At 37.0% G+C, this 25,837-nt stretch overlaps 1 protein-coding gene across 1 annotated transcript; it reads right to left on the bottom strand.

The window, feature by feature from the left end:
* Window positions 1–19,530: 19,530 nt before the first annotated feature.
* Window positions 19,531–23,328, bottom strand: LOC113768636 (manganese-dependent ADP-ribose/CDP-alcohol diphosphatase-like). The gene is made up of 2 exons (XM_027313075.1): window positions 23,121–23,328; window positions 19,531–20,695 (listed from the first exon to the last, which is right to left on the bottom strand). The coding sequence occupies exon 2, from the start codon at window positions 20,683–20,685 to the stop codon at window positions 19,726–19,728; it is 960 nt and encodes a 319-aa protein (XP_027168876.1). The 5' UTR covers window positions 20,686–20,695; window positions 23,121–23,328; the 3' UTR covers window positions 19,531–19,725.
* Between the last annotated feature and the right edge of the window lie 2,509 nt (window positions 23,329–25,837).

Here is a 25,837-nt window from a genome sequence, read left to right as displayed (position 1 = left end):
GTTCTCAGTAATAGCTCAGCGTTCATTTTGTTGTTTATTCGGCAGGTGTTTCTCTCTCTACCTGGTTCGATTCTGCATTGCTTGTTGATCCACCGATACAGGAAGCGAGACAGCTCAAGAATTGGTACAATGACATTAACTAACATTTTTTTTATGCACCTTAGTGTCACTTATATCTTTCTTCCCGCATATTTTCCTTACATCATTTTTTCCTTGTAGGGCAATGAGAAATGCTAAGTCAATTGCAGAAATCATTGATGCAAAGAGTTACATTAAATATAATCATGTGCTTTCTTTAAAAAGGGACTAGAAAACTACTCTAATTTGCAATGTTACCGCATCACAGAAGGTGATCAAATGATATTCTGTTATGTTATTTTACAGCTTCATATCTGTCCATATTTTTATCTGATAAATGTCTATCTTTTTAGATTGCCTGGGTCAAGGCAAAGCTCTCTTTTGAACACATCTTCCAGAAATATTGGTATATGAGCTGTGCGAGGTGTTATCGAGCTACTGCAGCGGACTATGAAATTGAGTTTACCTGTAATTCATGCAAAGAGAAGGGCCCTGCTATGCCTAGGTCCTATATTACTACATCATTAACTTTAATTTAGCTGCTTAATTCCTCTTAATGTTTATGTTATACAGTGTATCGCCTAAGCGCTTGTATACTTATGTTTTAGGTGCCACTTTGACGTTGATTTGACCGATGATAGTGGAGTTATACCTGCATCTATCTTTGGAGATCTAGCAGAAAATATTCTCGCCTTCACTGGCCCTGAAGCAGTGGATCACTTTAATCAGGTTATTTTAATTGATCAGCTTTAATAATAAGTGCTATATTTCCTTCTCACTCTCATATCTTCTGTGCTTCTTCCAGAATCTTGAGCTGCCACTTGAGTTTGTTCATGCACTGCTTAAAACAAAGACATTTCTGGTTCACATTAAACCAGTCAAAACACAACTCGCTGATGCCAGACAGCGTTATACGATTTTATATTGCGCTGAACTTGAGCCAAAAATGGGTCGCGCTCAGCTAACGCATGAACCAGAATCTGTCTCTCTTTCATCTGACCAGCAGACTGAAAATGAACAGCTATTGACAGTAAGTTGATGAATATACCTAGAGTTGTGATACATAACTATGTTTTCTTTGAATGAACTATTAATTTAACTGAATGTTGCGCTTACAGGACATGGTGGTTCTAGCTCAAAAGTGCGCCTTCGACTCAGTCAAAAGTTTGATGAAACAAAAACTGCCAGCACCAATGACTTTGATAGTCCACATGCTGACTCTAAAAAGAAAGCAAAATTAGGCTGAATTGCCTTCGCTGCCTTTTGCATTGCTCGGACATTAATATTTTTTGGGGTTCTGTAATCTGCACTCCTATAATTAGGCAGATTGTTAATGCTTTTTGGAAATATTGCTCGTCCATTCAAAATTCCCTGGCTTTTGTGCTTGGTTACCTACTAAACAACTTTTTGTCATGACCATTGAACTTTGATAATGGCACCTGTATTAAAGTTCTTGCCAGGCTTTCAAAGATTAACTGAAATCCTCCATCTTAGGAAGCATGAGGATTTTCGCAGATATCTTTGGATTCCTGACAATGAACTCCCTTTCTGTGGAACTAACAACTTTATCTATGCAATGTGGGCTTCCTTTCCATTTCTTTATATTTTTTGAATTACAATTGCTACTATCAATTTCGAACTATCTTTGTTTGAATGAACTCAGCAGGTAATATCTAAATAATTACAACTGCTCAGTTTGAATCGAACTGTCCTCTGTGGATGCACAACTTACAATTACACAAGGTTGCATTTTTTTCAAATCAAATTTAGATATTTAGTTCCTACTCTTATATGTTGGACTATTTGTTCTTCTCAACATGCTGAGTGCACGTTGAAGTATAATTTTCCCTTTATATTTTGGACTGCCTGTTTATTTCCGTTTCTTTATATTTTCTGCAATAGAATTATTATTATCCATTTGGAACCTCCAGCTTTGTATACATATTCATTTATTATGAATCGCAGCATTTTTTACAAATAAAACTTATATATTCAGGTCCTGCTACTTATATGTCAGCCTACCTACTACACTAAACATGGCAAGTACAGGGTGAATTATGATCTTGCCTTCAGGCCATTAAAGCATTACAAATGCATTACTTTACATGCTGTCAGTTGGCAACTCACGCTTAATGTTTCACATTGAATTTTCTTTTCTATTCATTGTTCCTTACCTTCCTCTGCAACTAATTCAATTGTGGTAGGAAAAAGCTTGCACTTAGCATTAACAGCAATGAACACTATTCTCTTTTTACATTGATCTTTTCTTTATATATATGCTTTTTGCCGTTTACAAAATCATCTATACATTTGCACTACCGCTTTTTCTGCATAAGAACTTGTCAGCAGGTGAGTTACTCTGCAATGTATTTCTAATCCTTATCATATGATATAGCCTTGTACTTGCATTTTCTATTAATAGACCACTTTTCTGATTTTCCAACATCAATTTTCCTCCTGATAGTTCAATGGCAGAAACAATCTTAACATCTCTAACAAATTTTTAACCGACAAATAGTTGCTTATCAGCTTGCTATTTTCTACTCAAATGCATCCACAGAGGACAGGTTAACTTTTAGCTCGTTCACCTATATTGCAGCATTTAGAGTTAAATAGCATGGTATTCTTTGACAATGTTTTCCTACTACATTTTTTGAAGGTATTACCTGCTCAGTTTGAATCATTTTTTCATCAGCACCACAGCAATAGAATTATTCTAAGGTTTGGACTGCGGCAATGGCCTATCACAGTCACGGATCATACATTCGCACGAGGCTGGGATGCTTTTTGTGAACACAATATTGTTAAAAGGCATGACATGCTATTACTTCGACATAGCAGGAATCTGATATTTGATGTTATTCACTTTTGTGAACTACAAAAACAAGTTTTTTTGCCTTGGACCGTTCCCCTACCAGACCTGTTGCACATGAATGTCGTTGCATCAAGAGGTAAAAATACCATTGTATCTATCTCACATCCTCATCTATATCATAATTATTTTTAATGTAACACATAGTCACTAATTACAGATGATATCCAAATAGAAGCTGAACAACAGCAAGTTGCTTCCTCGCTGAGGCCAAATTTCTATCAAGATCTATCTGATTCGGTTTGCTTTTATCAAATCTTTAACTCGGCAACTCCAAACAGTTTGGTAAGCTATTCTATGTTTACCTGCATTTTCTTTTTCATCTCAACTTTCTCGCAAGCAATTTCCTTTTATTTTTGCATATCTTCTAATCTGCATCTCTTGATGATAGAAAATTCCGCGCTTTATTGATCACTTCATCAATGGTATCAAGACTCCCATGTTACTTATCAACACTGGACACAGAAGTACTCAAATTGGTGTAAAGCATAAACGCCTTCACCGAAACTGGAGAGATTTCGTTCTTCAACACCAATTGCAGCACAACGAAACTCTTGTCTTTATTCCAGAATCTGAAAATATATTCATGGTTTTGATCTTCGATGACACCGGAGTTGAAAAAATTTTCCCTTGGTATCACACATTCAATATTTATTCGGATGCTTAATGAATTTAGTTGAACATCCAGTGTAATTTACCCATCGATTGAATACATTACTAGTAGTTTTCATTTCTTCTTAGCTAAACTAAGCTACATTACTTCTTCTTTGAATTAACTAATTTTACAAAATTAATTATTCAACTGGGCATTACTGGGCATCATTACATTCACCCACCGAGCATCGCGCGGTGATCCCCTCCCAGTATATATAAAGATATTGTAGTAGGATTTAAGGTCGTGGAAGGGGATTGTTGGTTGAAGTCAATTTTATTGCCATATTAACCTTCTATCCTACTCTCTTATAAGCCAAATAGAGTACGTTTAATCAATACACTCTATTATTGAAGAATCAAAATTAAACCCACCAAATAAGTGACAATACATTTGAAAAAAAATCAAAGATAGGGTCTAGTGATTATTTTTGAGCAAACTGCCTTTCAATTCCAAAATGTGCTCATTTTCATTCTAAATCTACTTGATTTTTATTGGAAGATAGCTCATTTCATGATTATGGTGTATCAACTATTGAAAAGTAAAATAGAATGCCATTCATGGGCATTTTGTTAACTATCTATGTAAGGATTAAACTACTTCCTAAGTCAAAACAACAAATGAAAAGCAGGATACAAAGCTACCAACAATTTCAACGAATTGATCCACATAAGATAGATTTATTTTGGGGAAGTCAGTACTAAGGCAATGTCTCACAAACTTCTCTGATCACATTTTCTTGTCACCACTTCGTCCCCCGAATTTATTGCACAAATTTGCCTTTGTCCTCAGTGACGTGCGCGGGGTATACATATAATATTAAGCTTATCCCAATCAAGTTTGACATTTATAAACTCCTAAATACCCCACACGCGATTTATCGCAAGTATACGAATCGTGAGCGAGTATAGGGTATTAAGGGTCGATCCCGCAAGGAAGATTGCAATTACCAATGTTTTCAAACTCCTTTATTATTTAGACTACCACAAATATAAAATTTATGAAAATAACACTAGAAAGCTCCTAGAGATATGGAATTTCTTACTACTCTTGCAAATGAGAAAACCAGATAAGTGAATGTTATTATCTTGACTAGTTATGGTGTAATTTCTTTATGTATGTGAAACCTACTCTCGTAGTGAATCAACTATACTTGTAAATAAGCCATACCTACTCTCGTGGTTATGAATTAAATACAAGTTCATTTCTTCTATGAAATTACATGAACAAGTCACTTAAGCCATATAGGTGCACCTCTACTCTCGTGAATGTATTCCCTAGATTTATCACTTCCTTGAACTAGTGTTAAATTCCAATTCTCATTGCAAATTTAACACCTTTAGAAAATCACAATTAATGGCTGGTTAATCATGATTAGAAAAGCAAAAAATGATAAATAACTTGCTCAAAATAATATCATCAAATAACCAAGTAAAGATCATAAACAAGATGTAGAAAATTCATCCATACGCTAGGTATAAACTTTAACTAAACATGGTAAAAACAAACATCCAACTTGTATTATAGTTAAACATGAATTTAAATACAAAAGAGAAAGTGATAGGAGAGAAGTCACCCTTGTCACATGAGCTTCAAACTCTCCATCTTTGCTCCTCCAATCTTCCTCCAAATCTAATTACAAATACAAGAAGGATAAACTACTCTACCTATACTATACTAATGAACTAAGAAAAACTAGTGAACACTACATTTTTGGTGAGTTTTCCTAGCCTTGCAAAGTTATAAAAATGGTTCTCCAAGGCTGCTATTTATAGAAGAATTCAAGAGCCAAATGAGTTGTTTTTAGTTGTCATTTTTTATTCTTGAAACCTTTTGAGTTGTATTTCCAACTTTCCAGCCTCTTCTTGATCAGATACAACCGGAATTTCTGGCTGGAATTGAGTTGACAATATTGTGTGAATGCAGGACAAGTTGATCAGTAATTTGCAGCGTTCAGAAGCAAATACGCGACTAGAAATCGCATATTGAACAGTCGCGTTTTGAGTTCTGCATGTTTCAGATGCCATTTCTGCACTAATAAAGGCCGAACTAACTCTTGTACATAACATAAAAGTTATAGCCCTTTGAGTTAGCTTTTCAATACCTCAAGAATCATCCAATTTGGAGCTCTCTAGACTGAGATATGACCAAAATACCAAAGCCTGGTCAGAGCTCTCTTTTCAACTTTGGACAGCTGAGTTGAATTTCGGTATTTCAACTTTTGTACTATGAAAACGGCTGAATTGGACTTTGATATCTTCATACCAAATTTAGATACATCTCTTAGCTTCAAAATGGTTTAAAGATCATCTCAATCCCATGTATGTAACCCAAGATATAGCCAAAATACCAACAGATGCCAAAGCTGACTTTTGTTTGATTCTTTTGTCCACAAATTGCATTTCTCTTTTTACACTTCATATTTTATTTTTATCACTTTAAGTCATCATCAATCATCCAAATATTTTCTCAATGGTCTCCATTTGATGATTGAATCATTAAACCTGTAAAATATGAAACTTTTACCATAAAAATTCATAAAAATGCAATTTTCACACTTTAACCACAAAATGGATATTTTCACTAGAATCTTAGTTAATTATTTATAAAACTCAATAAAACACACCAAATCTAACCAATAAAGTACACTAAAAATACGTAAAATACACTCTTATCAAATGCCCCCACACTTGAACCATTGCTTGTCCTCAAACAATAAGAAATATAAACCAACAATGATTCAAATTTTGAAAATAAACATATGTAGCATTTCAACTTCATTTCCTCAAAACAAAGTAAATAACTATTATGCAATCATTCCATTAAACTCAAGTACTCGTAATATCAAGTAAAGGGAAGCCAATTATACCTTCATTATAACAAATTCAAATCAATTTCTCATCCTTATCCAATTTCACAAGCAAGTAACTCATATGGTCAACAAAAGGCTTCCTAACCCATGATCATCTTCTTATTTAACTTTAAAGAGGGATTTATTTATATAATATAGCTAAATATTACTTAAGTTGTGAAAGTGTCTTTTGACGCGAAAATCGACATTTTTAGATGAAGATCGCTGGTTATTCAATACTTCACATACTCAAGTTGCTTTGCATACTCTTAATTCAAGTACCGTTTTACGTAAAAGTCAACATTTGTAGATGAAGACTCCCGATTACTAAGTACAAGAACCATTGGAGTAGAACAACTCTTATTCTCTTTTCTTTTTTTTCTTTTTTTTTTTAGTAAAGAAATAATAAAAATTCCTTCTAAAGAATAATCATGAGAAGAGAATTACACTTATTGACCATATTTATCACTTAACGTATAAAATCTAATAAAGAGAGGAAATTTCATTAAATATGGAAAAAATAGGCATAATTTTCTCCACTTTACAAGATATACTTTCCTACAAATGCAAAAATTATAATCACATAATAGTCATTTCCAAATTAAATGAGAAAAGAAATTTCCAAATTGTGAGGCCCCAGTCCGTTCGTAAGTTGATATTAGGGTTATTCATTATTTTGTACGGTTAAATTAAGGTTTTAGGGCTAAGGAGAAACCCTAAGCTCGGCTAAGATTGAAAACCCTAACCTTGCTTATGATAAAACCCTAGTTTATGTATTATTCGTAAGCTCGAGCTATAGTTTATATGCGGTATTCTAGTGTGTGTTTTGGCACAAGTAAAAATAGGATTCGTTATAGTTTACAGAGGGTTAACAAGTTTGAAAATGGTTGGCAAACTCTGGATTAGCAAACCTCTAGTGTTACAATATTAGAAAGTTTAAGTGGAGTTTTATTTATCGCCCGCCTTTTTCCACATTTTCTTTATTAGAAAAATTCTCCAGATAATTTTTATGAGTAAATATAGATTTTAGATTATTTTTCTAGTATCGGTTAGTTTTTGAGAAATTAAGAACGTATATCGGACGTGGGACCCACTAGTGCGGTAAGTTCGGAAAAATTCGGCCGACTAGGTTAAGTTTTGGATACTGGGTTTAATTTATCGGGTGCTAAGAGATAATTAGAGAATACTTTATGGATTAGAGTGAGACGGAACAAAGTGATAGATTTGCATTAATGAAGGTGACAAGTGTCACCCTTGGATTAGTCCTTAAGTAAGACTACTATTCCTTGTCTTACCATTTGGTTAAAATATCTCAAAAATTACCAAAAATTCACTCTTTTCTTCTCCATCTTGGCCGGCCTTCTCTAGCAAAGGAAGAAAGAAAACTCTTCAAAGTTTTGGCTTCCATCTAGCTCAAATCCTCCAAAACAATCACTTAAACTTGTTTCTACTCCATAAAACCTCTTCATTAGGTGTTAGTGAGTTGTTTGGTGAAGTGTTTGGGGAAGCTAAGGTGACAAGCAACTCTCCCTCTCTTGTTTTACTAGGTGAGTAGTGAATGAACCTTCTCCTTCACCTAATGAAGCTTAATTTGTGCTTAGTGGTAGTTAAAATGTTGAATTTTGTGGTTTATTTCTTGATTTTGGATGAAGTGGTGAAGTTTTCCATTTATTGGTGATTTTTCTGTTTATATATGAATTTGATGGTGTGGCCTTGTATGATGATTGGCAATGGCCTAAAATGAGGCTAGTAGGTGTAAATGATTGTTAATTGCAAGCACTTTTTGGTTTGGAGGGAAATTTGGAAGACTAGGGTTTCATACCCTTCAATTCTGTCCGGTTTTGTATCTCCTGGTTAGAGGCCGAATTGGCCTTAGCTTAAAATATGAAAGTTGTAGGGAATGACATTTTAGAGGTGCCTGAAAAATTTCAGGACAATTGGAGTAGTGTATGTAAGTCCCAACGACAACCAAGAGGGGGGGTGAATTGGGTTGATTAAAATCTTAACCAATTTTATGCACTTTTTCTTTAATAAGAATTTACCTTCTTTTCTAGTAATGATCAACCAAGTTGATTAGAAGACAATAGCAATATTGATCAGAAAAACAAGTATAGATAAGCAATGAGAGTTTTATTAAACAAAAAGTAAAATAGGAAATCAAACCAATTGTCTACCAAGCTTTCCTCAAACTTGAAGACCAATCACAAGGTTGAGCAACTTCTCTTTGATGAAAGATGATCAACTAGATGTACAATGGAGGGAGCACTTCCTCCTTGCCCTAAGCTTCACTTAGTCAAGCTAAGAAGTTTTACAAACACTCAGATAACCCTCAACAAAGCTACACTAATGAAACTTTCAACCACAAGAGAAAAGCTCACAAGAAGTTCACACCACTTAGAGAACAAATCTAATTTTGGAGACTATTTTCTAGCTAAAATATCTCTTGAGATCTTGTAGACCAAGTGTGCAAAAGTCCCCACTTCGTTCAGAACAGTTTGATTTTAAAGGGGAACAGAAATGGACTTCATTAAAGCTTCCAACGGATAGAAGGCAGATGAAGAGTCAGCTAGCCGTTGGGGCTTTCGGACGTCCGACGATCAGATTATCGTCCGAACCAATCGTCCGAAAACAGCCAAGATGAAGTTCGGACGTCCGATGAGTTTTTGTCGTCCGACAGTACAGCGTCCGATCGTAGGCCGAGAGTTGACAAGTTATCTTGGAATTTTTCGGACGTCCGATCTGGTTGATATGCGTCCGAGGTGTGCGTCCGATCCTTCCGGACGTCCGATGCTTCCTTATGAGCGTCCGACAGAGCTTCCTTCCTGATGTTCTTTATCCTTTCGGACGTCCGACAGATTCCTTTCGGCCGTCCGACATGAGTGTCCTGTTTTTGCTTCTTCCTTTGGTTGATTTGCATTTCATGACATTTTAGTATAGGCAAAAACACTTATATTTGAAGAAGGTTAGATAGATATTTCAAAGAACTTTTGTGATCATCAAAACCAAGAATAACATTCTCCCCCTTTTTGATGATGACAAAACAAAAGTTTGAAATGAGATTTGATGATTGCAGTAAAAACTCCCCCTTTCTCAATAGACAAGAACTCCCCCTTACTTAATGAATCATAAAAAGATTTGAAAAGCTCCCCCTCACTTGGCTGCCCAACCGAATTAAATAATTTTCCAAAAATATGACAATTAAGCATATCAGCCAATCAATCCATCACAATCATCAACTGAATTTAAACAATCAACACCAATGCTAATCAACACCAATCCTCTCCCCCTTTTTGTCATCACAAAAGGGCAACCAATCACAATCAACACATCCACAAACACATTCATCAATGAAAACCAAATTCATTGCATTTACACAATTAGAATAGACAAACAACCATCCATTAAAATACTTAGACATCCATCAAAACAGTACTTAAACATCCATCAAAACATACCAAAAGAAACTTCAAATATCCATTACATTACATATTCATTGTTGAATACCACAAACACATAAACAAGACAAACACAATGCAAATGTCCTAAGTGATGAACTATGTGGATCCAGGTGTCCTCCGAGAGAGCTGATATTGGTCGAGATCCTCCTCTTCAGTTTCTTCATCATCTTCAGCAGCCTCTTCAACTGGTGCCTTGCCTTTATCTGATGTAGAAGTGCCATGAGTAGTCACAGGAGTTGATGAACCAGGGTCTGGAATTGATGAACTCGGATCAGTGGAGTGTGACTCTTTGTCATGGGAAACTTTCTCAACCACAGGGGGGGGAAACAGGAGGTTCTTTTTGTCTAGGAAGGCAGTTTGTTGCTCAGAGGACATGGTGAGCATTAGGCCATGTTCTAGAAGAAGAACATGCTGTTTGAGTTCATGAAGAAGCTCAATCACTCCATCATTGGAGGAGGAAGATGCCTTAGTGGCAGATTTCCTAGGATGAATGGGAGTGAGTGGAATAGATGAAGGATCATGTGCAGACTTAGACCTCTGTTCACTAGATGATGCCCCCTTATAAGCCCACAGATTATCTTTAAAAACAAGATTTTTCCTTTCAAAATATCCTTTGGTAAAGGCATAAGAAGATGCTTCTTTAGGACAAACACCTAGAATAGGGACTTTGTAAAACTCAAAAATCTTTTGAAGAAACTTTCCATAAGATAATTTTCTGCGAGAATCAGTGGCATAACGAAGTAAAAATTTGCACATGACAAAACCAAAATCAATACGAATTTTTTCTCTAAAACAATAAAAAAGGTACAACTCCATTTTGTTTGCATCAGTTCTATGGCCATCAGTAGGCACAAGCAGGTTTGAAATGATAGAAAAAGCAATTAAATTCACAGGGGCAAGATCATTCAGTTTAGCATCAGCAGGGGAGGACAAACTTCTTTTAAAATAGGTCAACATTTTAGCCCCATCAAAATGATTATCAGCATTAGGGTGCTCTTCATAGGAAAAGAAATTTGCAATTTTATCCTTGCACCCACGTTCAATGGTAGTATTTAAAATGGAATTAACAATTTCAGAGTCAAAGATTAAGTCTACCCCATTAACCCTGGAAAAGATTTCAGTTTGGTCAGAGCCTTTCCTAAGATTAGCAAAAAATTGATGCAGCATTTCAGGATAGAAAACATTTGGCATAGAAATGATATGCGACCATTTCTGAAAGGCAAACAACTTCAGAATGGGTTCTAAACCTATGAGACGAAATTCAGAAGGGTTTACAGTGCGCTGAGGGATGACACCTTTCTGGGATATCAAGGAGTGTTTGTTTCTCGCTGTATCATCAAAGAATGTAGGAGGAGGGGCTGATTTTGGAGGCGGTTGTGAAGATGTCCCCTGTCCAGATTCAGGCTGAGAGGAGGGTTGTGGTGTAGGCCGTGACATTTGACCCTTGATAGCTCCCCTTTTGAAGCGTTTGGATGTCCGTTTGACAGTAGGAAGATCCTCATCCTCATCCCTGAGTGGATGCTTGCGTCCGGCAGTAACTTTTCCTCCCCTTAGATTCACCATTGTGTGAAATGTGTGGAATGAAGGATGCAAATGATGCACACAGCAGTAGGGAAGTGAATCGCACAGAAATTTTGGGACACAAAGACCTTGAACAAGATTTGACAGAGCGGTTATGAGAAAGTAGGGTTTTGAGGGAAATTTGGGAATTTACGAAATGTTTTGCGATTCGATGAAATAATCAGGAGAAATGAATCGCAATCAATCAGGAAAAGTTTTATTTGAGTCAATTTGGGAATGAGAGCTTCAGAATGGTATGAATTTGAGAGTGAGAAATGAGAGGGTTTTCGTCCGAGAGGAAATAGAAGAGAAGAGTTTGAAGCAAATGAGGGAGAAAGTTAATTTAAAAAGTGAGCCGTTGCACTGTCGGACGGCCGAACGAAGTCGTGTGTCCGACAGCTTCGTCCGAACAGATGTTTTCTGGAAAAAATATCTGAAGAACATTATCGGACGTCCGTTCATCTTCTTTCGGACGTCCGAAGACTTTGAGAAATTTTAGGATGATTTTTTGATTTTTCCTAATTTTGACCTTAGATGAATGAACTGATCTAATGGCAAAGCTTTTGTAAAAATATCAGCAAATTGATCTTTAGAACACACATAATTTACACATATTTCACCTTTTTGAACAAGATCACGAATAAAGTGATGCTTTATGTCTATGTGCTTTGTCCTAGAATGATGAATAGGATTTTTGGTCAAATTTATAGCACTAGTATTATCACAGAATACAGGCATGCAGTCATACAACAATCCAAAATCATTCAAAGTGTGCTTCATCCATAAAAGTTGAGCACAACATGCACTAGCGGCAATATATTCCGCTTCGGTTGTAGACAAAGATATTGCATTTTGCTTTTTGCTAAACCAGGAGACTAAACAATTTCCAAGAAAGTGACAAGTTCCACTAGTACTTTTTCTATCCACACGACAACCTTCAAAATCAGCATCCGAATAACCATATAGTGCAAACTCATTAGATCTAGCATACCAAAGACCATAGTCTAATGTACCTTTCAAATACCTAAAAATCCTTTTTACAGCATTCAAATGTGATTCTTTTGGACAAGATTGAAATCTAGCACACAAGCAAACAGCAAACATAATATCAGGTCTACTTGCGGTTAAATAGAGTAGGCTTCCGATCATACCTCTATAATGCTTTTCATCCACATGATTACCTTCTTCATCTTTGTTAAGCTTTGTAGAAGTGCACATTGGAGTTCCAACTTGCTTTGAGTCCTCCATGCCAAACCTTTTCAGCAATTCCTTGGTATATTTTGCTTGATTTATAAAAATTCCCTCAAGAGCTTGATGTACTTGAAGTCCAAGGAAGAAATTTAATTCTCCCATCATACTCATTTCAAATTCACTTTGCATAGTGGTGGAAAAATTCTTGCATAGATACTCATTAGTAGCACCAAAAATAATATCATCAACATATATTTGCACAATAAGAAGATCATCTACATATATTAGCATTGTGTCTAACTACCCACATGCATTTCATCCCTTTGTTCAGATTTCTTTTCACATAGCAATCTCCTTTCAAATGCCCTTTTTGACAACAAAAACCACACATAATGGAAGAGTTCTTAACATGTACTGGTTTGACATATCTCAATCCACCTCTTCTATATGTTGTGAAACCATGTGCATTTTTGTTGTGTGCAAATGTTCTTTGAAAAGTAGTAGGATGTGTAGATGACATGTTCCTTTTGATAAACTCCTGCTTTCTTGCTTTCAAAGTCTCATCCAAGTTGTCCATTCTTTTCTTCAAATCACCATGTCTTTCCTTCAGCATTTCACAAATACTTGTCTTTCTATCAAGCTCATTTTGAACATCAAATCCGGCTCTTACAAGACATTCATTGTCAGTCTTTAATTGTTTATTTTGTTGAAGAAGACATGCATTTTCATGAATGAGAAAAGTAATTTTCTGTTTTAACTGCTTGTTTTTATCATAAGATTCCTTCAAGGCATTATGCAGTTTTTCAACAAAGGATTCAAGATCATCATCTTCTTCATCATCACTTTCAGATTGAGAGTGTATGGAAGTTACCTCATTATCTCCAATAGCCATGAAAGCCATTTGAGCTGATTCTTCCTCTTCTTCAACTTCCCCTTCAGAGTTGCATTCATTCCATGTAATCTGGAAGTTATTGAATCTTGGCTTTCGATCAGCTTTTCCATCTTTCTTTTTCTTTACAGAGCATTCGTTTGCGTAGTGTCCAGGCTGTCCACACTCGTAGCATTTGTCCACTTGCTTCTTGTTGAAATCCTGTTTTCCTTTGTACTTTGCGATAGATGGCTGATTCTGGAATTGATTGCTAGGTCCTCCCCTTCTAAACTTTCTTTTATTCAAGATTCTCTTGAAGCCTCTTGTGATGAGAGCAAGATCATTATCATCACCATCCGAATCTTCATCATCCAAGTGAGCTGGATCATCTTCACTTTGAATAGTCTTTAGAGCAATATTTCTCTTTGCTCTAGCATCCTCTTCCTCCTGCACTTTAGATTTCAGTTTTAACTCATAAGAGGTTAGTGAGTTAATGATAGATTCAATAGGCACAGAACTTAAATCCTTAGCCTCCTCTATTGCAGTCACTTTATTTTCCCATTCTTTACCCAATGCATTGAGAATTTTTCTGTTCTTCTCTCCCAAGGTGTACTCTTTGCCCAACACCTCGAGATCTTTGATCAAGTCAGTGAACCTGCAATACATTTTGTCAATATCCTCAAGAGGTTCAATCTTAAATGATTCATACTTTGTGACCAAGATGGCCTTTCTCTGTTCTCTCACATTGTCACCACCCTCATGGATTTCTCTTAACTTATCCCACATTTCTTTGGCTGATTTACAGCCTTTCACTCTAATTGATTCATTTGAATCTAAGGCACTATAAAGAACATTCATGGCCTTGGCATTCAATGTGAGGTTAGTCCTATCTTGAGCATTCATTTCAGCTCTCATTTTTGACCGAAACAGCCCTGTATCTGCATCAAGAAAGTTAGCTTCATGCGGTCCTTCACTCACAATAAATCATAGCTCAATATCAATAGATTGCAAAAAGATAATCATCCTTTCTTTTCAGCTAACATAATTGGAGCCACTGAACATGGGAGGCCTAGTAACAGATTGCCCCTCAACAAACATAGCATGACTGGTTGTCATCTTTACTCCAAGCGGTTAGAGCTTAATCTCAAGGAGACCAAGCTCTGATACCAATTGTAAGTCCCAACGACAACCAAGAGGGGGGGGTGAATTGGGTTGATTAAAATCTTAACCAATTTTATGCACTTTTTCTTTAATAAGAATTTACCTTCTTTTCTAGTAATGATCAACCAAGTTGATTAGAAGACAATAGCAATATTGATCAGAAAAACAAGTATAGATAAGCAATGAGAGTTTTATTAAACAAAAAGTAAAATAGGAAATCAAACCAATTGTCTACCAAGCTTTCCTCAAACTTGAAGACCAATCACAAGGTTGAGCAACTTCTCTTTGATGAAAGATGATCAACTAGATGTACAATGGAGGGAGCACTTCCTCCTTGCCCTAAGCTTCACTTAGTCAAGCTAAGAAGTTTTACAAACACTCAGATAACCCTCAACAAAGCTACACTAATGAAACTTTCAACCACAAGAGAAAAGCTCACAAGAAGTTCACACCACTTAGAGAACAAATCTAATTTTGGAGACTATTTTCTAGCTAAAATATCTCTTGAGATCTGTGGAACGAAGTGGCTTCGTCCCATGCTGAGATCGCGGCTTTACAGTCGGAGATCGGTGTGTTGAAGAGGGCGGTTGGCTCTTCCAACACACAGCCCGTTCAGAAATCTTCGAGAGGGAAAGTTAAAGTCCCTGAGCCGAAACCGTACCAGGGGAGTAGGAGTTCGAAGGACCTTGAGAACTTCTTGTGGGAGGTCGAACAGTACTTCAAGGCTGTTGACGTTCCAGAAGTTGAGAAGGTAACCATTGCATCAATGTACCTTAGCGGTGATGCAAAGTTGTGGTGGAGAATGATGCAATCAGACCCCACCAGACCCAAGGTTGACACTTGGGATGTGTTGAAGGAGGAATTGAAGAAGCAATTCCTTCCCACGAATGTTTCGTGGAAAGTTCGGGACGCGTTGTGGAACTTGAAGCAGAACAAGAGCGTACATGAGTACGTTGCTGAGTTCCAGGCCCTGATGTTGGGTGTGAAAGAGATGTCTGAGGAAGACAGACTCTACACCTTCATCCGTGGACTACAGCCGTGGGCGCAGAGGGAGTTGCGGAGACAAAATGTTCAGACCGTGTCTCAAGCACTCGTTGCCGCAGAGAAGTTGATAGACTTCGAGTCCATGGGATCCAACAACGAGAAGGAAAACGAGAAGGGCAAGGAGAAGGGCAAGGACCTGAAAGGTGGACCGTTCGCGAAGAAGAAGAAGAAGCAGTCGGGGACAACGACTGAACCTGATGGTGCTTCTCCTTCTAAAGAAAAGCAAGCACCGAATCCGAAGAAGGATGGCTGCTTTAATTGCGGAGGACCACACTTTGCCCGCAATTGTCCCAATAAAAAGAAGGACCAGAATGTTAGTGCCTTGGTAGCGGAAGATGATGGTGATCTGTTGGAGTTGCAGGATGCACGGATCAACCCCATGCAGTTCGTGAATGCCATCTCAGGTACTAATGGTCGTACTACTTACATTAGTTTGATGTATGTGCAGGTTACGTTGAATGGTAACCGGATACTGGCGATGATGGATACGGGAGCATCGCACAGTTGTGTGACGGAACGCGTGGTAAAGCAGTTCCAGCTTAAGTTGAAGGACTTGGGCTTCAAGTTGAAGGCTGTCAACTCTGAAGCCAAGCCAGTGTTGGGCGTAGCAACGGTGGAATTGGAGTTGGGGCCGTGGAAGGGATGGTGCAGCCTCCTGGCCAGTCAAATGGACGACTTTGACTTGATCCTTGGCAAGGACTTCATGGTCGCGAACAGGATCTACCCAATTCCCCACTTGGACGGCGTCATGGTGGACGACGACCAAAACCCAGGCTTCGTTGCTGCAGTAAGGTTGCCGAGACAGAAGGGCAACCAACGAAAGAACATGGTGTCAGCGGTGCAAGCTGAGTCCAGCCTTAGGCACGGCGAAGTGGTGCACGTTGCCGCGTTGGTGGGAACAAAGCCCGACATGTACCAGGAGGTACCAGATGCCGTGGCCCATGAGTTGGAGGAATTCGCAGATTTGATGCCTGCGGAGTTGCCAGAGTGGCTGCCTCCTAGACGTGCCGTGGAACACCGAATTGAGTTGGTGCCAGGAGCTCAACCCCCTGCCCAGACTCCTTACAGCATGACCCTGATGGAGTTAGCGGAGTTGCGGCGCCAACTGAATGCAATGCTAGAAAGCCAAGCGCTGAGACCGTCGAAGGCTCTGTATGGTGCTCCAGCGTTGTCCCGGAGGAAGACAGACGGAACGTTGAGAATTTATGTGGACTATCGTGCCTTGTTCGATAGGCTGGCGAGGGCACATCTCCACACCAGAAGTGACTTGCGATTGGGATATCGGCAAGTTCAAATGACCCGAGTTAGTGAAGACGGAGTTGCTGGGTACCTGAGGAAGGTGCGGAAGCAAGCCAAGTTGACGAGGGCGTCAACCTCTTCAAGTGGGGGTGGTTTGTGAGCCCCTTAGGGCGCGGTCCAGACGGAACGCGCGCGGCCGTGGCCAAGTTCGGCCAGCCATGGCCTAGGTGGTAAGGCCGAAGGTGACGCTTGTTGGAAATATGTGAACAGGTGTTTGATAATGTTTTCCTAGTCTATGTATGGGCTGGGGAAAGTTTTAGGGGCATCAGGTGCCTCTAAGTTAGTTGGGGAAAAAGGGGTACCTCTACTAACAGTTGTAAGTTTCCTTCTAAGACATATATAGAGGGGTAACTGTAACTAAGCCAAGTCAAGGCCAAGGGCTAGGGGCCAAGGCCACGGGATGACTATGGCTTGGTGGGTTGTTCGGGTGGTTCCAAGTGCTTGGAACCACGGTGCCTAAGATTGCTAAGTGTTGGGGCAAAGCTGGGCGCAGAACGTTGCCGATGGCGGGAAACGGGGCGCGCGGAAGTGGGCGGCAGTTGCCTGTGCGCGCCAAAGCTAGACGTTGGGCGGTTGCTAACCGTTGCTGGGAGTTGCTGGCGGTTACCAGCAACTCAGCCTTGTTCTTAGCGGATTCCTAAGTTTGGGGACGTTCAGATAAGACCAGCGGTTGGGTCTTTTGTCAACCGTAATTGTGCCTATAAATAATGGGCTAGGCAGAGACTAAAAGGGAGGAGATTCTAAGATAGAGAGAATCACCTTTAGATGTTCTGCACGCCAAGTGTTTGTAGAAAGTCCTTGTAACCGTTGTGGTGTGAAATACAGGGTTGGCCGTGTTGGCTGTAACTTGTGCGTGTGTTCATTTATTTTGCCTAAGTGTTCTAGGTTCTGAATACTTGTGTGCAAGTGCGTTGTGTGGGCTGACTGGTAGCGGCTACCAGTGCCATTACGTGCGTGGTTTGCTAGGGTAGGTAAACACCTCGTGACACCTAGCCACCACATGTAGGGTTTAGCATGGGTCGGATATCCGTCTTGTACACTGTTTAGTTGACTCAGACTAACCAATTATTTTTTGATCCTTATTCATCTTGCATATGAGTGGTTACTTAGTTGTCAGATACTTGTCAAAAAAAGATTAGATCAATGAGTACCCTGCTCCACTCATTATTTAATTTTTTAAATGATTGATATTAATTTACTTTTATATTTTACATATTCATCTAAAACCCAATATAGATTTTTTTTCTAGAAAAAAAAGTTTCTTGCTAAGAAACAAATATACAAAGAGAATACACTAAAAAGGAAAAATTTTAAATAATTCAAAATCAATGAAAATTTAAAATAAGTAGTTCCCTTTTTTTAATATATATTCTACATCAATTAAACTCTTTCCTTAAAAACATAAGACCATGACATCTATCAATAAATCTTATAAACAAACTATAGTTTCTTATATTTGTAGTGCAATGTAAACTACAGTTTCATGTATTTGCAGTGCAATTTGTTTGATGAAATTATTTAGTTAATTCAAAAAATATTATTTTATAATATGTGTATAAAAATAAAAAATATATATATAGGGTAGGTCGGGTATTCGCGAATTTTTAATCCTGTAACTCTCATCCGCCTCGCATATAAGTAGGTATCCGATCCTCTTTTGACCTAGTTAAATAATTTGAATCGAATACCCTATTCTTCAAAACAAATTGGATCAGATATTCTGGATTTTTTGAGTGCACGAATATTTTTGCCCACTCCTAACCGCATGGCACATTGGTGTATCGGGCGGTAAGCTACAGTAAGTAACTGTACTCATAACTATTCTAAGCAGACCGACATAGCTAAAGCTAATTCGTGAATATCCCAATGTATGATTGTTGCAAATAGACAAACTATGAAAGACGCAAATAGACTCTATCTAGTTTGGGAGATGAGATTCGAGTAGAAAAGAAAAGAAGGGAAGAGAAAGTTTGGTGTTTTCAATGTTTAGAAATTTTAGTGAAATAAAAAAGAAAAGAAACTGACTGATTTGGGGGGAAGAGGCTCGCTACAGTTAAAAAATTTTCCGTCCAAAATCGGGCAGAAAATGAATGAAAGTTGTAGAAAGCCTACAAAAAATTTTTAAATTGTTCATTTTATTCTTGAAAAGCTATTGAATGAAATTTTATTGACCTAGATGTTCAAAATCATTTTCTTTCTTTCATAAACTCCCAACCAACATTAAAATCTCCTTTGTTTATCTTATCCATTCTTTTCTTTTCTATCCTCAACTCCCAAACTAGCTATAATAAATAATTGATGAAAAGCAGCAAGTAGTTTATGTTGTAGGCCTTAAGCTAATTCATGAGTGTACCAATATATATCTGTTGCAAATAAACCAAAGAGATTTATTGATCCTTTATTCTTCTTACATCATGGGTTGATGAACAATTGAATTGAACTAACAACAATGTTTGAGATTTATTGATTTTTGGTTCAATCAAAGGCTCCACGAACAAGAAAAAGGATCATCATAGTATAGTATCAATGGTGGACTTCTTGGAAGGAAATCCAGATTAATAGAGATCAGCGTAACCATCTTACACTTTCCTGAGATAAAAACGGGTTTTCCGTGAATACTAACTACATTCCGTATCAGTAACTTCAACTCAGAATTGGTCATAACTTCTATAACCTGCCATTCTTTCAAAATCAACGACAGAAAATCATTTCTGTACTCTTCATTCTATCAGTGCCAGAAAGTGATAACCTATCATCAAAAACATCTACACACCCGAAAGCATCTGTACCTGGAGGGCACTCCAATGCCGCTTCAAAAACCCGATGATGAATACCATGAGAGTCAACTGAATGCCCACCTTTGTGATCATGTCCTGCTAGACAGACCTTGACACAACTGTACCGGTGTAGTACTTCCATCACTTCATCATAATTCCATAATAGAGCTTCACGAGATGATGCATTAGGATCCAGAGGCAGATGGCAGCACACCACTACTTTCTGATTCAGCCTTGTTGCATCTGATAGCACATTTTCCAACCATTCTAACTGTTCTTTCCCGACAGCTCCATTGAACATAAGGAACCTTCTCTCCAGAGCAACCAGCCCATTTGGACTGTTCTTGTCTGAATTGGGATTCTTCTCATTTAGAAATTTTAAGGCTTTCAAAGTTTTAGGATGATCCTTGGGCCAGCCAATGGCACTGATATCATAGCCATCAAGGATTACAAATCTATATTCAGGAATTGGAGAAAAATCATAGTAGGCATGATCATTGTGGCTATGGATTCTCAAAAGGGGAAGCAATTTCTCTCGAGGGAGATTGTAGAGGCAGTGATTGCCAATCATGTGATAAACGGGACCATTGAAATTATCAAATTCCATTACCAGTTTCTTCACAGCATTGAGAGATTGCTCTTTGGGACAAAATCCATCAATAATGTCCCCAAAATTCATTATGAAGTTAGGCCTTCGGTGGTTCCATTTCTTTACAGCCCTTTGCAATACAAGAAGGCTGTGTCGGTAATAGCGTGGAACCCCAAGGAATGAACGCCCATCGGGAATGTCAGCATACTGGACATCTGTTATGACCCCAAATGAAAAAAGAGGTTGATTACTTTGGACATTCACAAGGCCATTTGCAGAACCCATAGCCCCAATCCTGAGAATGTGCAGTAACAAGATGTAAGAAGCATTTCATAATTGCAAAAGGAAAGATGCAGGTAACAAAAAATGAAAAGGTGCTCCATAAAAGAGATAACAGGAAAATTGAAGCAACAAGAAGCCACATAATATTCCAGTAAAGAAACTTAGGATCACTATCACATACATCGCTTCCAATCAGAATTACAGGAAAACCATAAAATAAGGAAAATCATATTCCTTCAACCTGAGGTAAAACAAACCAGCATATTAAATACCAAGACAAGGTTACAAACATAATCATGCATAAATCTTCCGCTTTTGCTGTTCTTTTCTCCATCTCTGGCATTATAAGACAATAAGTTGTAAATCATTGGTTATAGATCTTTGCATTGCATGACAGAGACTTCAGGAAATTCTTCAACAAACAGCAACAATGTCTGAGTGTGCAATAAGCTACCTTGCAACAGAGAAATAATAGCACATGCATTCTGTAGCCTGAATCTTCCAAAAGCACTAAGATATATGTATCATCACAATTGAGTACTTCACACAAAATCAGAACTCAAACAGAATTCTTGTTCCACTTGAAGTCAGCAGGGATCTCAAGTAGATAAAAGATATAGCCACACACTATGTGCCAATTCATGCTCAAGGAAAAATATAACACTATCAGGCAATCAATTAGCTAATCTCAAGAGATGATTAACCACTTTCAATACATATTTACATGTGCTAAATGTACTTCCATAAAAATTTAAGAAATAAATGAGTTCATGGAGAATAACCAAGGAAGCAAGCTACATCTAAAAGCACAAAGCCGTACTTATCCAGTCATGTTTGGCCTACATATAACTTAAACTAGTAGTATGCAGGGGAAGAGGCAGGATGACAATTTGGACACCAAATTTGACTTGCATTAATGCCCTCAAACTTCAGGGGAATAAACTACAAAATCTCCCCTAACTTCTATTAGCATATGCAGAGTGTGTGAGAGTGGACGGTAGGTAGGATGGCTAGAAGCTTGAATTGGGACTTCAAGTCAGCAAACTAAATCACAAGAGCTAAAAATTGTGTTAAAACAGCTATGAGTGTCTGAAATGATGTGGAACTATCTGCAACTAAGGTAAAATACGAAAATGTCATGAGCATGCGAAAACACAAAGGACTCTGGGTAAAAAATCATTTTTACAATATAACATCTTGATAAAGTTCCTGAAGTGTGCTTTCCAATTGGAAATCAAATAACTCTCTCTCTCTCTCTCTCAATTCAACTAAGATTCACAAAATGGCTTTATCATGCAATTTAACAAGTTTTAAAATAGTTTTACTCCAACTAGGAAAATTCATTCCACATTTCCTACATCACTCTCAATTTTACATCTCGATCCTGAAAAGTGCTTTCCAATTGGAAATCAAATAATCTCTCTCTCTCTCTCTCTCTCTCTCTCTCTGCCTCCAGTAAAGGTTCACCAAATGGCTTAAAAAAAGTTTCAAAATAGTTTTTTCTATGTCGGAAATTTCATTTTACATCTCCTACATCACTAGGAATTTGTCCAGTCTACCAACAAAAAAAAAGATATAAAATAAACTAGGAAGTTATTCAGGGAAAATTCTGTAAAACTAAGAAGTAACATGTAGACCAAAAAAAAAACAGTTAATGTCTGTTCCACAACAAAATTAAAGTAACAAGAGACTTTTTTACACATTGCAAGTAGGCCCCAATAGGTCCAATAGGAAGGATCAAACTCCAGTTGAGGTTACAATACCATCCTCCATCAAAGCTTCTCACTACCTCATCTCTTCTCAGATGTACACCTGCCTCCACCTAGTGTTCTTGAGAAAATAAGGGCCAGTGTCTAAGTACTAAAGCAACTCACACTGTGATTCAAATTCGTAAAAGGGCTTCTTATCAATAGCTTAAAACAACCTATAGGCAGCTTATCTGAAATTGATAAACAAGTCAAGTCTAAAATTCTGCTAAAAGTTTTGAATTTTTTTTCCAACTTCCCATATATTAGTTGATAAAATTGATCAAAAAAGAAAAGGGATAAAAGAACTTCCCAGGAAAAAAAAGAAAAAGAAAGAAATAATAACCAAAGATACCTCAAACAGAGAATTAGCCAGAAATTACGGAACAAAACGTTGATAGAACACACATTATTCAACTGCATTCTCTCTTCAGAGCAATACATTTAAAATTGAGCGAAAAAATTCCCTCTTTGGTTTGTTTTCACATGTGGGCTGTTGAATAAATTTAAAAACAAACACTCTGCAGTGGGTTAAGGAATTACCAGACTAATGTGAATCATAAATCTCATGAAAAAAGATACATGATCATAGATTAATACACACAACAATCAGTACCCAAAAAAAAAAAGCCTAATTAAAATCCTTTTCTAGAGAGAGAGATTAAATAAGAAATATGCAATTCATATACGTACCGCTTTTAGCGAATCTGATGAAGGCTTTGGTGTGTGTTTTCTTTTCTGATGATGGTTGGGAGGTCTGGTTCTATTGTTATGAAGGATTGTACTACAAATATAAGGAGCGAAGGAGGGCGATAAAACGACGACGTAGTAATGACTTCTGGTCCTTTTTGAGGAAGGAGTTGTTTGTTGGTGGTTTTTTTAGTTCTTTTTAATTCTGGAACTTGCCACGTGTAGGAAGTGGCAGTTGATTGCGGGTTTTGGATTCTTTGCTTTTCTGACTGCCCAACAAAAACACTCCACGTGGCTCTTGCCTGACTTTTTGAGACAGGATTTTGATTCCATGACATATTCGGTCTTTGGTCAGAGCACTTCTTTGGTCAGTCCGGTATGTATACCTGTAGCCCTTGCCAAGTCTCTTTAGAGTTCTCCTCCGTGTATAATAGAATAGATTAGATTATACAAATATTATCATTGTCGATAAAAAAAAAAATTATACTTCATATTTGGTTTAGTTTTCTAACGGATATCCTATTTGTCAACACATCTAATATTCACTTAATCTATTATATGTATATATACAGACTAATAATTATTATTCTTATTTACATTTATATACTTTTCTTATTTAATCTTATCTACCCTTCTCTTGTATTTACTTACTTTCTCTAATTAATTTTACATTTTAAAAAATATGACATCGCAATATATTTTAACGGTTGCTCTATAGACAGACGGTAGAAGAATTTAGTAAGTCAAGAAGGCCTTAGTCTAAAGTTAAAATTTCACGGTCTTGGATTCTAATTCTTCCTTCATTCTTACTGCTTTTTGAATATTATCCCTCCTCTATTTTTAAATTAAAAAAATTCTACCATTTAAGAAGGACAAATGGTATTGCACATCACAAATTTTACTTCCATAGCAATTTTTTTTCAAATAACAACTATTCCCTTCACTATTCAAAGATTAAGTTCATTTTGGAAGGTATAAATTTGTCGTTTTATAAATAATTTGCTGTGAAACTAAAATAGGTACTTTAGCATTATCACTAGCAAAAAATTCAGGCATGCTTTCCATACCTTTGCATTAATTTATAACTTATTCTTCAAGTTTGAAATTCTGCATTTCAATTAACGTTTATTTTTTTTATGACCAATTACTATTTGAATGTCCCATTGGTTTGACCAATTTAAAATTAGTTTCAATATTATCATATTTGGTTATCGTCATGGTTTTAACTTTTACATCCTCTAATGAAGACCATTGGGTGTGAATTGTACTTTTAACCCACTAATACCTATAATGAAAATCACAAAATATTTTGGACAATTTTCAACAACTAATTATATTTGGATGTGATTAAATCATCTACCCATTATCTTTCGATATTCTTAAATCAGTGTATTTAATAAAAATGAAGTCTAAAATCTGAAATCTGAAATTTGCATATATTAAGTTGTTGAATTGTTAAGTACTGAAATCTTATCATTTGAACGTATTTTACATTAAGTGAAAAATGAACTCTTATTACTTATTTGTTGGAATAAGTTTTGTCTAACAATTTAGGCTCACTTAATTTATTAAGATGTTCAATTTTTTATTATCAAACATATTTAAACCCGTTAAGATCTAAATCCATTAGATTTAAAGACTGAACTGGATTATCAAACGTGAACTTTGTCATATCCACTCCCAATTTTATACTTATGTTTATATACAGTTCTCTAAATCATAAGCGAGAGATAGTAATAATTCTCAGTGACTTACAAAAGCCACTAGAGCACTAAAATAATTACTAGTACTTTCCAAATTCCAATGTTTCCTAATTGCCTCGTCTTAGTTTACAGATACTATTGTCTTTTTTTTTTTTTTTTTTTTCAGTGCAGCATTTTTACATCTGGTCCTATATTGGGGGAGGGAGGAACGGGATGGAAATGGATTCACCTAGGTTATTGAGAACTCTAAAGGAACTAAGTTACCTCAACTGGTCCTATATTAGGGGAGGGAGAAAAGAGATGGAGATGGATTCAATTAAGTTATTGAGAATTCTAATGGAACTAATAAGTTACCTCCGGAAATGTTTCAAAAAATTCTGAACGAAAATGTATACCTAGGCCCAAGAAGGGACTTCTAGTGGCCAACTGTTGGTTAGATGCCATTGTCTATTGCACAAGTTCCATGTGTTGTGGAAGTCCCCACATAATGCTGGGCCGATAAAGTGTACCTTAATTAACAGACTCGAGGCAAAATAACTAAGCTCGCGCTCGACATCAATTTATGGAACTCGACCTCGAGTTTAATTAAATGTAATAAATTTAAATCAAGCTCAATCGAGCTTATTCGAGCTCAATCAAGTCTAATCAAGCTCAAGTAATAAAAATTAATATTTTATATATAATTTTAAATAATCGATATTATTGACATTTCACAATAATAAAAATTAAAATATATATTATAAAAAACTCGATAGAGCTCGTCGAGCTCTCGAGTATCATATTTCCAAAATCGAACTCGACTCGATAGCTCTAACGAGCAACTCAAGCTCGAGATCGAGCTTGGTCAACCGAGCTCGAGTTCAAGTTGCTGACCAAATAGCTCGCGAGCTCGAGCCGAACTACTTGGTTCAACTCCAGCCCTACACCCACCCTATCTCCACCGCACCAAGTAAAAATTTGTAACACTAAATTTTTGTACCGTCATGCAAATTATTTTTATTATTCAACGTTAGCCTC

This window comes from Coffea eugenioides, chromosome 4 (genome assembly GCF_003713205.1).
Source record: "Coffea eugenioides isolate CCC68of chromosome 4, Ceug_1.0, whole genome shotgun sequence".
Lineage (NCBI taxonomy): Eukaryota > Viridiplantae > Streptophyta > Magnoliopsida > Gentianales > Rubiaceae > Coffea > Coffea eugenioides.
This window is presented reverse-complemented; position numbering and strand designations above follow the sequence as displayed.

Excerpts from the sequence above, each read along its gene's own strand:
- LOC113768636 (XM_027313075.1), bottom strand. The coding sequence starts at position 20,685 with ATGGGTTCTGCAAATGGCCTTGTGAATGTCCAAAGTAATCAACCTCTT.